Source organism: Calidris pugnax, unplaced genomic scaffold, assembly GCF_001431845.1.
Source record: "Calidris pugnax isolate Ruff unplaced genomic scaffold, ASM143184v1 scaffold349, whole genome shotgun sequence".
NCBI lineage: Eukaryota > Metazoa > Chordata > Aves > Charadriiformes > Scolopacidae > Calidris > Calidris pugnax.
The window spans coordinates 1,261,633-1,275,365 of NW_015091088.1; the positions used below are offsets into that span (position 1 = coordinate 1,261,633).

General features: G+C 36.3%; 1 protein-coding gene across 2 annotated transcripts in view; it reads left to right on the top strand.

Annotated features, from left to right (window-relative positions):
- The window catches only part of PDS5A (PDS5 cohesin associated factor A), a 75,959-nt gene that overhangs the window by 51,046 nt on the left and 11,180 nt on the right, over nucleotides 1–13,733 (top strand). For both annotated transcript variants that reach the window (XM_014957778.1, XM_014957780.1), the window contains exons 16-26: nucleotides 660–775; nucleotides 1,557–1,662; nucleotides 3,116–3,276; nucleotides 5,874–5,997; nucleotides 7,147–7,305; nucleotides 7,555–7,623; nucleotides 8,301–8,437; nucleotides 9,146–9,269; nucleotides 9,540–9,744; nucleotides 10,248–10,362; nucleotides 13,479–13,611. In XM_014957778.1, the coding sequence (XP_014813264.1) occupies nucleotides 660–775; nucleotides 1,557–1,662; nucleotides 3,116–3,276; nucleotides 5,874–5,997; nucleotides 7,147–7,305; nucleotides 7,555–7,623; nucleotides 8,301–8,437; nucleotides 9,146–9,269; nucleotides 9,540–9,744; nucleotides 10,248–10,362; nucleotides 13,479–13,611 (1,449 nt within the window). The remainder of the gene's footprint in view (nucleotides 1–659; nucleotides 776–1,556; nucleotides 1,663–3,115; nucleotides 3,277–5,873; nucleotides 5,998–7,146; nucleotides 7,306–7,554; nucleotides 7,624–8,300; nucleotides 8,438–9,145; nucleotides 9,270–9,539; nucleotides 9,745–10,247; nucleotides 10,363–13,478; nucleotides 13,612–13,733) is intronic.

The window sequence follows — 13,733 nt, forward strand, 5'->3', positions numbered from 1 at the left end:
CCTTTAGGAAAGTGAGGCCAAGAAGTAATTTCTTCAAGAGATTTTTAGACAGCTATTCAAAACAAAAAATAGCTTCTTATCCACCTACTAATGGGTTTGCAGCTGAATTTAATGTTCTTGACATTTGGGGCATTCAGAGGGGAAAAACAAGCGTTTTGGATACAAAACATTCAATGGCAAGTACATAGGATCTAAATATCTGTGGTAGCCAAGGTAGTGTAGTGCTTCTGCACATCTGCAGTTGTGTAGCTTTTAGTGCAAATTTTTTTGTTGTTGCTTATGAAATCTCATACATAGGTTACCTATGGCTTTATGGATTATTTTTGTCAAAATAGATATTTAAATTCTGTCTACGTTGCACTTAGCTCTCCCTTGATTCTGTTTTGGATCTGGTCTGCAGTTCCTTAAGAAACTCTGAAGAACTTTCGCTATAAACCTAAATACATCTTACATTTAAATAAAATTTGGTAAAGTATGTCTGCTTTCAATACATTGTGACAAAGATTTGGAGATAAAAACAGCCCCCCCTTAAGATATGTGTCACTGATTATATAGACAATCTCTGTGGCTAAAAGAAGTGCTATGTTTAGCTTATTCAACATGCTTAAGAAGTAAGTAAAAATGAGTGTAATTCTTGTTTGTATCTAACATTCTTGTAGAGGGAGATAGCCCGGAAACTTGCAAATCCTAAGCAGCCAACAAATCCTTTTCTGGAAATGGTTAAATTTCTTCTAGAAAGAATTGCCCCTGTACATATTGACTCAGAAGCCATTAGGTAAGTCGGAAAGATCATGCTAATTTTTGAATTATTATAAAGATGATTTAAATGCCCCCCCCAAAAAAAACATTCTTGGAATTTAGATTGGTCTGTTCTAGCAGTAAATATGCTCTTTTTTTTTAAAAAAAAAGAAAAAAAAGCCCCAAACATTTTATGTAGATGTCTTCCTTTTCATTTCTGGCATCCTAGACAATGCAGTTGGATTTATTTTTTTTTTTTGGCTACTTCTTTGCAGAGCTGTCTGCAAATGATTTTAAATATATAGTAGTTGTTTCTGGTGAAACTGCTATTTGTGAAGCTTAAGGTGAAAATGATGATCATTATTTTCACGTAGTTAACTGCAACACAGCCTTCCACATAGCAGTTGAATTAATTAGCGTTTGTGGGATTGTGTAAGAGAATGTTTGGATTTCTTTTGAGACTTGTCTGGCAACCTAATTACAGTCTGAAACTCATGCAACTATGTGTTGATCTGAATCCTTCCAACATGGTGGGGGTTTTCATTGTTGTTTTTTTTTTTCCCCCTAAAGAATTAATTTTGCAGAGAGCTAAGTCAGAAGGAAAAGGAGTAATGGAATAGCTTGATTTAAAAAAAAAAATCTAAACTAAACCCAAACACCACAACCAAACACAAAACACACCACCTCCCCCCACAATGGACTATTGGTTTCCAGTTATTTATTGTCAAAAATAAGTAATCTTGCTGATATTTCCAACCTTTGTCATTGTACATTGTCACATTCATTTGCTTTTTTCCTTTTTGTATCTGTTGTTTCAGTGCACTAGTAAAACTAATGAATAAATCCATAGAGGGGACAGCTGATGATGAAGAGGAGGGTGTAAGTCCTGATACTGCTATTCGTGCAGGACTTGAACTTCTCAAGGTAATCTACATTAAAGCAGCTCTAGTTCATAATGAAGGGACAAAAGTTACATGACTAGCAAACAAACCTTCGCATGGTTTTAATAGTTATTATTTAGATAATTACTTTTTTAATGTATGAAATTGTTTGGTTATTAATACTCACTTGGGAAAAGAATAATAAAAGAGATGGGGTTTTGGAATAAGAATGTTTTGTAAAGGGTGCCAAGAGTTGAAATATGCATATTAAAGCAGAAATTGGTTTCTGCTTAGGGAAGTCATACAGAAGGTGGTGCAAAGCTAAAGTGAGAGGAAGAGAAGTGGAGAAATTAGGAGAGGCACATTCTTTGAAGCCTGTTTGATACTGAAAGGAAAGCAAGCAATATGAATTAGAGCCAAGTTACATAGAGATAAAAAAGGGGACAGGGAACTTGTATTCTCACTAGTGATGAGAAAAGGCTGGGGAAGAAAGAATGATTTGAAATATCTGGAAAACATCTGTGATGGATTTAGCAGTTGACTAATGAGACTTTATTTCGAACATCTTACATAAGGGAATGGAGGGAAAGGTAACATAATTAAAGTGAGACTTTTCTGAGGTGTGAATGAACGAGGTGGAGTTTATGGAGACATGTCACCAAATTTGGTAATGGCAGCCATGGCAGAAATAGTTACATAGAAGTATGCGAGGAAGTAGTATCTGTTTGCTCATGTAGCTCAGAAAAGAAATCTGCCAAGGTTGAAAATTTTGTTGCTGTGACATGGATAACTTTGAGAATGTTATTTCACTCATTGATACTCATGCAAGTAGGCAACTCTGATCAAAGAAACTAAGATAAGATAAATGCAAAAAATACACAAAATACTTGCAACTTTTCATTGTTCTCCCTACCCTATGTTGTCTGAACTTTACTTAATATAGCTTTGCTTTGGGATAACCTTTTGTTCTCTCGTGTCCTGCCTTGAATCCCTGCATGCTTAGTTTATTATTTAATGTTTCCCCTATTCAACACAATGTGTTACATTCCAGTAGCTTTAGATGAAAAGGACAGTAATCTATGTTTTGTTTGTAGATATCTTAACCTTGTTGATGTCTTTTCTGCTCAGGGATTCTAGAGAAATTAAGATTTTGGTTCTGTTAAGTTGAAAAAAAGCGTTCTTAAGTAGGTTGGAATATAAATGAATACTCCTGAATAAGTGTTCCTTTCAATAAATATGTTTACATGTTCAAATAATGCAGTATCTTACAAAATATTTGGAGGAGGTGAGGACCTGAAGAACAAAGCATAGATGAATTTATTTGAAAATGTCTGTATCACCTTCTCCAAAATGCAGCTATTGAATGCAATAATCTTGTATGAGCATGTAATAACTATTTGTGTTGATGGTAATGCTCATAAACAGTCATAATTTTGTTTTGCTGATGATTTGTTTAACATGAATAAATATATCTTTGTTTTAATATGTGTCTACAGGTTCTGTCCTTTACACATCCTACCTCGTTCCACTCTGCAGAGACCTATGAGTCTCTGCTGCAGTGCCTCAGGATGGAAGATGACAAGGTAGCTGAGGCAGCCATACAGATCTTCAGAAACACGGGTCACAAAATAGAAACAGACCTGCCACAGATACGATCGTGAGTGTATTTCTTTACATGCTGCTTTTCATAACTGGAATTCTGCCTCTTGATAGTTTCCTTCATATTTTGCCCCTAAAATTACTTTATAGTCTTTTTAAATATGAACAGCTTCTATTCCATCATTTTGTATTCCTTCACTACCTTACTGCCTCTGTCTCTTCATTTGAAATTCTGAATTGTCACAATTTTTGTGTATTTATTGAAGATGTTAGGTACTTAGATTTAATAGTGTGTATCGTGTTTCCCAGGTTACAAAATAAGCAACAGCAAAAATATGGCAAAGATGTAATTACTTGGCATCGTTTCTACTTATATCTGTCCCTCACACAATCTTTCTATCTTTGTAAGGAACGAAAAGATAAACTCTGGTGGTTAACAGCTCTGTTTGTTATGAAACAAGTTGGGAAACAAGATCCAAAAGCAGGCATGAATTTCTAACAAAGAATAATTGGCCGTCTATAAGTCATCATTATGCAATTCATAGTTTAACTGCTGATTAAAGCTGCATAATCTACTAGGTATTCACAGACTATTTAAATCCTTGTGGGTAACATTTAAAACCTTAAAATTAGCCTATTAGTGACTAACTAATCCAGATTATATAGCACAGGTTTCAAGTTCTCATATAGTGAAGTAGCATCTCAGGTATTGCCATGCTAAAATATATACCATTGTACACCATAAGTTCTCAGTGAATTGAAGGTGTAACCTCAGGAATTCTTACGGATTTGAATCAGATCTTGGGCAAAAAGAAAAACATTACAAGTTCACATCTGAGATGGCTTTTGAGACATTTGTAGGGGTGAAGAGAAGGAAAAGCCCAGCAATCCGCATTGTTCACATAGTTCCCTACCAGAGTTTGGTCAAGACTGACATTGCTGGGGTATATCATCTTCTGTCAAAGGAGCTGGTATTGCTGACATGTCTTTTGGTTTCATGCCTTAGCCAGGTATTGCTGAAGTATAGTCTAGGCAGTCTCAAAGGAGTTAAAAATATAACTGTCAAAATGGAGATAGCCTTTTGGCATGGTTTGCAAGCCAGTCAGGTTAACGTTCTGAAAGGCAATACCAGGTCAGTGTTTACACTGACACAAAGAAAAAGAAATCTGAGGACAAGTAGATGTTCCAGGTTTCATATATTCAGAAATCTTTATAATAAACAAAAGATTTGATGAAATCAGCAAGGCAGTTTGTTTCAAGTGACCTGTTTGGTTTTGGTTTTGTTTTAAAAACCTCTTGTGCGAGCAGGCTGCCTGCTGCCCACCAAAGTTATTCTCACCAGCAGTAGCCCAAGCTCTTCCTCGTATGGAAAACAAGTAGGTTTGTGCAGCACAGCATTTCATGGGAAGGACTGTATGACTCTGAGCGTGGCCAAAGCTTCTGTCAGACTCTAAAGAGAGCCAGGGGACCACATGTAAACGTGTAAAGGTGCTTGTAAACACTGTCAGCTGGGGTGTGATGAGGTTTGTAACTGGTGCACCAACACTTGGCAAAGGCCCTTCAATATGCACGTACTTACCCTATGAAAACTAGGTTAGGTGTTGAAGCTTGTTTTAACTGTGGATTTTACTGAATTCTATGCTATTTTGCTTTGTTTTTCATCCAACTTGTGGAATCTTAGCAGGTTTGAGAAGAGACGTTCTCCTACTTTAGGGTACTACTAACATTTTCTAGAGGTCTTTTGTTTGGTTTTCAGTTTTGTGTGGTTTTTGAGGAAAGAGTTTGAGACTTCGTTCTGTCAACCCTGCAAGCTCTTCTTGCACGTCTTGTTGCTGATTTTGATTATGTAGAATGTGTCAGTGAAGGCTGGGTGGTAAATAATCCATGTACTGAATGCTGGGTTGTTACTGAGCCTTTCAGCAAAGTAAGAAATTTTCTTTTTTAGATGTTTCTGTGTCAGACGCTTTCTAGGCAATTTTCTCGTGTGTGGTAAACCTCATGAGTTAGTGTCTCAGGAATTGTCTCAGGAAGTGTCTCCTGAGCACACTCTCAGGAGCAGAACTGAACTGTCTGACCAACCTCCACCTGGTCTCTAGGGAGGATTCTGCCCTGCTCTTTCCTTCAGTGGGCTCTGATAAGAAGATAGACTTCAGGGGAATCAAATGCAAAAGCTCAGAACAAAGCTGTTGTTTGCTTGAATATACGTTGTGATTAAAGATGAAAGTTGAAGCAGTAAAAGCCTATGAACACACTGATGTCAAAAGGCTCTGCCTAGCTTTCATGATGTTTCTTCAGCCTTGTCACTACCAAGCTTGGATAAGAAACTTAGGAGTTTACCCCAGCTGAACCTGTCGGGTTCCCCCCACCTTATATTTGGCTTCCTAAACATCCCTATTTTGATCATTGTTTTCTTTCATGTTTGATTTTTTTCCCTGTGGGTTTTTTTCTGCTTAACTGTGTACAGCCAGACGTTCAACAAGTATTACTAAATACAATTCCATCCTGCTTTTCACTTTATGATTATGATCTTTCCTGAACTGACTTCAAAGGAATGCGTGATTTATAAAATTGTGAGGATAGATTTGTATAGGTGAAGAGCTTTATTTTTTGTAGATTGCAAATTGCATTTTGAAGTATCTTGTTTAATTTTCACAGAACACTAATTCCGATTTTGCATCAGAAAGCAAAAAGAGGGACTCCTCATCAGGCAAAACAAGCTGTTCACTGTATACATGCCATATTTTCAAATAAAGAAGTGCAACTTGCACAGATCTTTGAGGTATGTCTTTCTTTTCAGTTTTTAAGATTTGTTTCTGTTTTTCTTAATTGATACTGGTAATTAACAAACTTAATTGGTACTGTTTATTAACAGATAACAATTTATGAGGTCAGGAAGCCTACAGGTGCATGGTAGTCGAGACAAGTCATTAATTTTACAATAGCGAATTTTTAATGTTTGTGTCTTACAGTCATAATATTGTAATATTCTGGTGTCTGATAGATATGGTATTCCTTTTTGTCTACACAGAAGAAGTTAGGGGAAAATATGCTGGAATGATCCACACTAAGTCCCATGAGGACACATTTAGCAGATACTAAATGAGAGATAACATCCTCTACTTTCAGAATGTATTAAGTTAACGTGCTCCAAGGTCTTTCTCACTAAGGAAGTTGGTGCAGAGTAACTACTTGACTGTAAGCTCAGACATTAGCTTACTGCTTGCTTAGACAAGTTGTAAAGCAAAAAGTCACCTTATGCAGAGCAGAGAGGTTATTACTTTTCACTGTAATCTCTTAAATAATAACATTATTAATCTGCACTTGTAAAATATCTTAGGTTCTTAATCTTGGCTGTCTTTGAACCTATGCATAATTCAAGAGTGTGAAAAGCTTTGAATTAAGCTTAGGGAGTTTGATCTCTGCTTAGACTTCTGTGAGAGGGTGCCTGTTCCCTCCCTAACACCAGAATACGACGTGAGGGTGCTGGGTGATACAGCAGCATGGAATTATCCTGGTGACTGTTACCTGGAAGGGAAATCCTGATCGCTGATACAAATGTCCCTGGTGGTTTCCAAGGGTTTTTTTACGTGCTATTATTTTCTGCCATTTGCAGTTAGGATTCAGGTTTTCACAACTACTGAGTAGAATTGAGTCAGAATTTTTTCTTTGTCTCCCAGGTTCGAATGTGTTTCACTGTTAAACAGGAAGAGAATATAAAGTTTGTTTTGCCCTTATCTCATCTGAGATTTTTGGTTGCTCTGCTAATTAAGAAATCACATCCATTCCCCATTTTGATTTTATAACTGTATTAATTCTTACGGAAAAACTGTGAAACTCGTCAGCAATCCAGCTGTAAAATAAATGGGTTTTAAGCATGCTAGCTTACTTACATAGTTTAATTTTTAATTACTTTTTTTTCCTTCCTCAGCCTCTTAGTAGAAGTTTGAATGCTGATGTACCAGAACAACTTATAACTCCATTAGTCTCATTGGGTCATATTTCTATGTTGGCTCCAGACCAGTTTGCTTCTCCAATGAAATCTGTTGTTGCAAATTTCATTGTGAAAGATCTCCTAATGAATGACAGGGTAAGACTTTCTTTTTTTGGTGAGTCCTTGCCGTTCTATTTGTGTGTTATTAACTTGGGGGGGGGGAATAGAGCTTTTTTGTTAAATGAGTCAATAAAGGAACATTCTGTAAATGGCTATTACAATGATAAGTGCAGTAGAAAAGATCTGTGTGTGAAAGAAAGCTTAGTCCATGATTTTTTTCCATTTTTACTTCTGCATTTTCTATATGGGTTGAACCAGTTCTTAAACTTACATGAATTTCTGTAGTCAACAGGTGAGAAAAATGGAAAATTGTGGTCTCCAGATGAAGAAGTTTCTCCAGAAGTACTGGCAAAGGTGAATGATCTGCTGTCAGTAATAATGTGTACATTTGAGATTAAAAATTTACTTTTTTCCAAGTTGTACAATGGAGAATATTAGAATAAATACCTTTGAGTGCTTTTGTATTAGTCTCCTTAGAATATGCAGCATTCTAGAGTTTTTATGGATTATACATACAGTTATAGAACTGGTAAAAACTGTGCATTTTGGTGTCTTCACTTACCGACAGTAATTATGCTGAATGTTGAGAAAATTAAGAGATTCAAAAGCTTTAGCTTTTCTTACAAGAAAGGTACTTTGACTTTACTGAATGTAAACAGATTTGAAGTAAACTGAGACCCTGATGAATTTTATTCATTCATCTTTAAGGCTATTTACTGTGAATCTAATTACAGCCATTTCTAGAAATGTTTATCTAGTTGCTCTTATTTTTAATCATGTAGCAAGTATCCTGCATCCTCTAGATGCACTTGTGAGAAGACACTGAGCCGTAGTTGAAATGCCCCGATGTCACAAAGACTGCTACTTCCTTCTTCACTCTGTAAATATTTACTGCTTCATTCTGTTCCTTTAAAAATTTATCATCTCTAATAAATAGGAGTCAATGGAAATTTCAGTTTGACAGCAGTAGGTTTTAGTGCCTTATCAGTGTTAGGAAGTAAGTTCACTGTTGATCTGTTCATGTTTGATAGGTGCAAGCAATTAAACTTTTGGTACGCTGGCTGTTGGGTATGAAAAACAACCAGTCGAAATCCGCCAATTCCACACTCCGGTTATTGTCAGCGATGCTTGTCAGTGAAGGAGACTTGACAGAACAGAAGCGAATCAGGTCAGATTTTGTTCCTTTCAGGCCTCCACCAATTTTGTTGTAAAATTTCAAAGAATGCGAATTCTTTTGGAGCTTTTTTAAGAATTTTAAGGTGAGCACAACATCAGTAATGGGATGATAGAAAACAGATCTGATTGGAGTTTTAATATTAGGAGTGGAATGGCAGTATGAAAATATGCTTGACACTCCCCACTTTCTTGTAATTTACTAATAATCTCACTCAGAACCCTGTAAAGTTCTTGATGTTAAAAGACATTCTAGAGAATAAAAGACCAAGGGGGAGTATCTTTGAAGACAGATGAGTGATGAGATTTAACACGCTTAAGAGTCGGGTGATGTTGGGTGGAGCTTTTTCATTCCAACAGTGAGGTAACTTTGCATCTCATCTTCATTCTGAGGGTGTACAAAGGAAAGAGAAAAGCTGTGGCAAAAGTGTTGCTTTCATTTAGACAGTGATATGAAAGCAAGAAACTTGACTCTCATTTCACTATTTTACTGGAGTTGAGTTTTTTGGGGGGAAGGCAAAGCACTTTATTTTCACAAATTTGGTTGGGTTGAACTAAAAGCTATAGAACTGTGGTCTGATCTGACAGAGAAAAACCTTAATTGCTCATCGGTCTTGTAAAAAGAAGAAATTGTGACATACAGGTAATTTAAGGATAGTTGTGGTGAGTTGTGTTATTTGTTTTTTTCTTCTCTCATGTTTAGTAAATCGGATATGTCTCGACTGCGATTAGCTGCTGGTAGTGCAATAATGAAGCTTGCACAGGAACCCTGTTACCATGAAATAATTACCCCAGAACAGTTCCAGCTCTGTGCACTTGTCATTAATGTAAGTAACTGCATTTGAACTGGTGGCTTCTAATTAATTGAGTTCAGAGTCCTTGCATCTGAGCTTTGTTGCTGCTACATCGAGTATTTTCTTTTTCTCACTGCAACTTTCAAAAGAGCTCTTGAAATTGCAATTATTTATTGTGCTGCGGCTGTTGATATTTTTGAAATGTCTCTCCTCATAATTCCACCTTGAATGCCTTTTTCTTTTTTTTTTTTTTAAACGACCAAGATTTTTATGGTTGCATTCTTATGTTTTACGTTGCTGTAGGATGAGTGCTACCAAGTGAGGCAGATATTTGCCCAGAAACTGCATAAGGCACTTGTGAAGTTACTGCTCCCTTTGGAATATATGGCAATCTTTGCTTTGTGTGCCAAAGACCCTGTGAAAGAGCGAAGAGCACATGCCAGACAGTGCTTGCTCAAAAACATCAGTATACGAAGAGAATATATTAAGCAGAATCCTATGGCTAACGGTTAGTATTTCAGTAAAATTGTTAAGAATACAATAGTCAAATACTGAACTGGAAGGAGTAGTCATTAAAACTTAAGCAAATTGCTTTTGTAAAGAAGCACTGGGTAAATTTAATTTGTTTCCTCATCTTTATATTAGACACATTCAAATCTAAATTTACTTAGCATTAGCGTAAACCAGGAAATATTTCTCTGTATGTTGCTGAGAATTACACATGTAAAATGCAATGCTGTTAATGTGGTAATTGTTTTGCTCAAAAAATCAAATTTTGTTTTCTGATATTTTAGACTTTATGACCTTCTTTCTGAAATAAGATCAAGCAGTTTTGTAGTAGTAAAACTCATTAGTTTATTTTTAATGATTCTTCCTACAAATTTTACTTTTAATGAAAATGCAAGCAGAAATTTTACATTCCATATTTGAAAAAGTAATACTTGGAAAAAGTGTTTCTTGTGAGGGGTGTGTGTAATATAGAGGTTATCTATGATTTTTTTGTTACTGTAGAAAAGTTGCTATCCTTGCTGCCTGAATATGTGGTACCATATATGATTCACTTACTGGCACATGATCCAGATTTCACAAAACCTCAGGATGTTGATCAGCTTCGTGATGTCAAAGAGTAAGTGTCAAATGATTGTAGAGTTGTTACACTGAGGATTTTTCTGTGCTTGGAAAAAAACTGATTAGGAAGAGGAATTGCTTTGTCAACAGCATTTTGCAAAATGGTAGTCTTGGATATGTGTAACACTTCAAACAGGGGAAGAAGGCATCGACAACTTCTTAGCAGCATATTCTGAAAGCCCAAATGGTAGCCTGTAGGTCACACCATAGTATACCAAATTAGTGAGTTGTCTAGCTTAAACTGAAGTAATGATTTTAGATTCTTGTATTTGTGGAACGTGTCTGGAATTTCCCAACACACTTGAAGAGATGCCAAGTAATGTCAGTTCAAATATTCTGGAACTTATAAAATACAGAGCTTCTCCAAGATTTGAAAATGTAACACCCCTGATACTGGGTCAGAGTCCTGCTTCACTGGAAACTCTTTTTTTTCCTTTTCTCCTATTCAAACCTACTAGAATTCCTGCTAAGTTTACTGCTGACTTACCACTTGCACTATACGTCTGCAGTGCAGGCTGAGTTCTTCTTAATGTATTCAGCACAGATTTTTGTGTAGAAGCCTGTCATACAGAAGCTTGTTTTATACTGTGTTACTGTTTCCAATTGGAGACCTTCTTGCCTGCTTCAAGTAGTCTGACCTACCTAAATATAACTTCTGTATTCCTTTGTGTCTTGTAATGAATTTTTAAAAAATACATAAATTTTAACACTTTTAAAAATTGTTAAAGGGTCTTCCGCAGCTTTAGTTTGAATGTTTTGGTTTTTTTCTTGTATTTATTTTTGTTGGAATTGTGACCTATGTAGTTTTGGTATTACAAAGGCATTTATAACTACATACTACAATATACATTATTAGAAAAGCTGTTCATTCTGGGCATAAATAGACCAGTTCACACCTTAATTCTTTGTGCGCCTTCATCCGTGAGAGTCCAAGTCTGATTCTTTCTGTAAATTAAAAACTTAGTGTGTTGTGATTTCTGAGTTACTTGACTCACACCTGGTCAGAACCTGGAGTCAGTGAAGATTCTTACTTAATCATCAAGTCTACATTTTGTCCCAGGACTCCCTGTTCCTGGCAACCTCTGAAAGCACTCTCCAGCGTGTACTTTATCCAAAATGCATGGAACAAGTTCTGATTCGCAGTTGTTGAGTTAATACTTTCTCTGAGAAGTGCTTTCTAGTGCACAGAGCTTTTTTGGACGCCCCTTGTATAGCTCTCCTTTGTTGTCAAATTTCCTCCCTCATGTTTGTCACAGGCTGGCTGAACTGGCCAGAGAGGACTGCTCCAAACAAAGGAATACTCTGTACAGGAATTTTGGCAGGAATATTACTCTGAAGAGTCTCCTGAGATAAATGCAAAACATTTTTCTCATATAATGTAATACAGTGTTTCTTTCAAGAGTTCTGAGAGTCGTAGTGTTCACTTTAAAGTGTTAACATAGATGCTTGCAAACTTTGGAAAATCAGGCTGGCAGTGTGTTTTGTAGTTGTCTCCCTAGTTCGTCTTGGTTTTACATGGCCTGAATGCAGTCACGTAAAGTAAATACATGCTTAGCAAGTTCCTTAACCATAATCTGTCATATTTATTCGTATGCAGTTTTTTAAGCTTGTCTTACAGAGGTATATTTGGTTTGAGTTTGGTTTTTATCTTGAGACAGTGTCTTTTTCTTCTGAATTCAGATTCCAAAAGTACTGAAATGCATGCAGAGTATGAATTTACTTCATGTAACTGTTATATTAGGTCCATATTTTCCTACACGAAATCCTGCTGTTGTTCTGGAAAGGTCCTGTTCAGAGTTGATGAATATTTATGTAATTTGTTGATTTAGTGAGGAAATCAAGCTATTGAAGTTGACGTGTGTTAGCTGGGATTCTCAGTAGTAATCTTTGGACAATACAGGGTTTTTGAGAAGCTGAATCAGTGTGTTATGTTATCAGTCCGGTATTGATCCCATTTAAGTTCTTGAGAAGAGTGAATAGATAGATGTAAGGGCATCTAACACTTTTATTTACTTATAGACTTTATAGCTCTTGGATGCAAGACAGCATATAGATGTCATATTTTATTTGAACACCAGATAATGATTTAAGTGTTTTGATGGAGCACAACCCTCTTTTCCTTTGAATTTTTGAGAACAAAGTTCCTTCATTTCTTGCCTTACAATATTTAATTTGTATCAGTTAAGAAGATTGGGGCTTTTGTGGACAGGGAATTCTAATATTCAGTTATCCTGTTTTTCTAGGTTTTTATTAGCCTCTTTCTACAAGGTAATCTCTCTTCCAGAGCTTCAGAATTAAATTAGCTACTGGCAAAGTTTGCATTTCTCAGACCCACCCATATGTCTTTCCCAACTAAGTATTATTTTACCATATTATGACTGTTGTTGACCCTCTAGCCATGTGCAGCTCTGAAGCTTGATAGCAAATGATTGCATGGACAGACTAGTTGTGCTTTATACCATATTTGAAAAATTCTTCAAACAAACTTATAGTCAAAATATAATGGGTTCTCCCTGTAAATAAACTAGATTTAAAGAAAGAAAACTTGGAAAGCTAATTCCATTATGTCTATCTGTAAGGATTTCTTCTCCTCCCATATGGAACATTAGCAAGAATCTGACCTATTTGGGTTTGGATCTCCTCTCCTCTGTGATTTTCTTATTAAACCCTGTAGTGTGGGTAACTGTCTAGCAGCAGTATGATTTATTTAAGCCTGTTTTCAGTGTGGTCATGGTACATTGTTGATGGGAGTATAGACATGGCCCAAGGCAGCGATTACAGAATTTCATGTGGATGATGGTAGCACCAGAATTCTTGCTTCTGTTCATATTTGGAAGAATTGATTGGTTGGCCAGTGTTTACAGATAGAATAGAGAAGGACGATAATTTGACAGATTTATTCCAACGCGTATGATTAAGACTGTGTGTTTGTTAAAGGTCTGGACTCTTTTTACACCTTCAGATGATGTTACATGTTTATGATATCTTCAAATTGATTGTGGTTTCTTAAGAAAAAGCTAGTACAGCAGACAAAAAATTTTAAGACATTGCTAGATGTGGGAGCTGCAGTGTAAAAGCTGGAATGTAATTGCTTGTGGTTTTATGGCTTTTTAGGTGCCTGTGGTTCATGCTGGAAGTTTTAATGACCAAGAATGAGAACAATAGCCATGCCTTCATGAAAAAGATGGCAGAAAATATCAAGCTTACCCGAGACGCTCAGTCTCCTGATGAGCCAAAGGCCAATGAAGTAAGAAATACAGTTCAGATAAGTGTTGGGTGATGGGCTGAGAGTTTCACAAGCAGTTGATGAACAGGATTTGCAGGAAATCTGGAAGCACTAGCTCAGACGTTTTTATGGTCTTTTAGAGA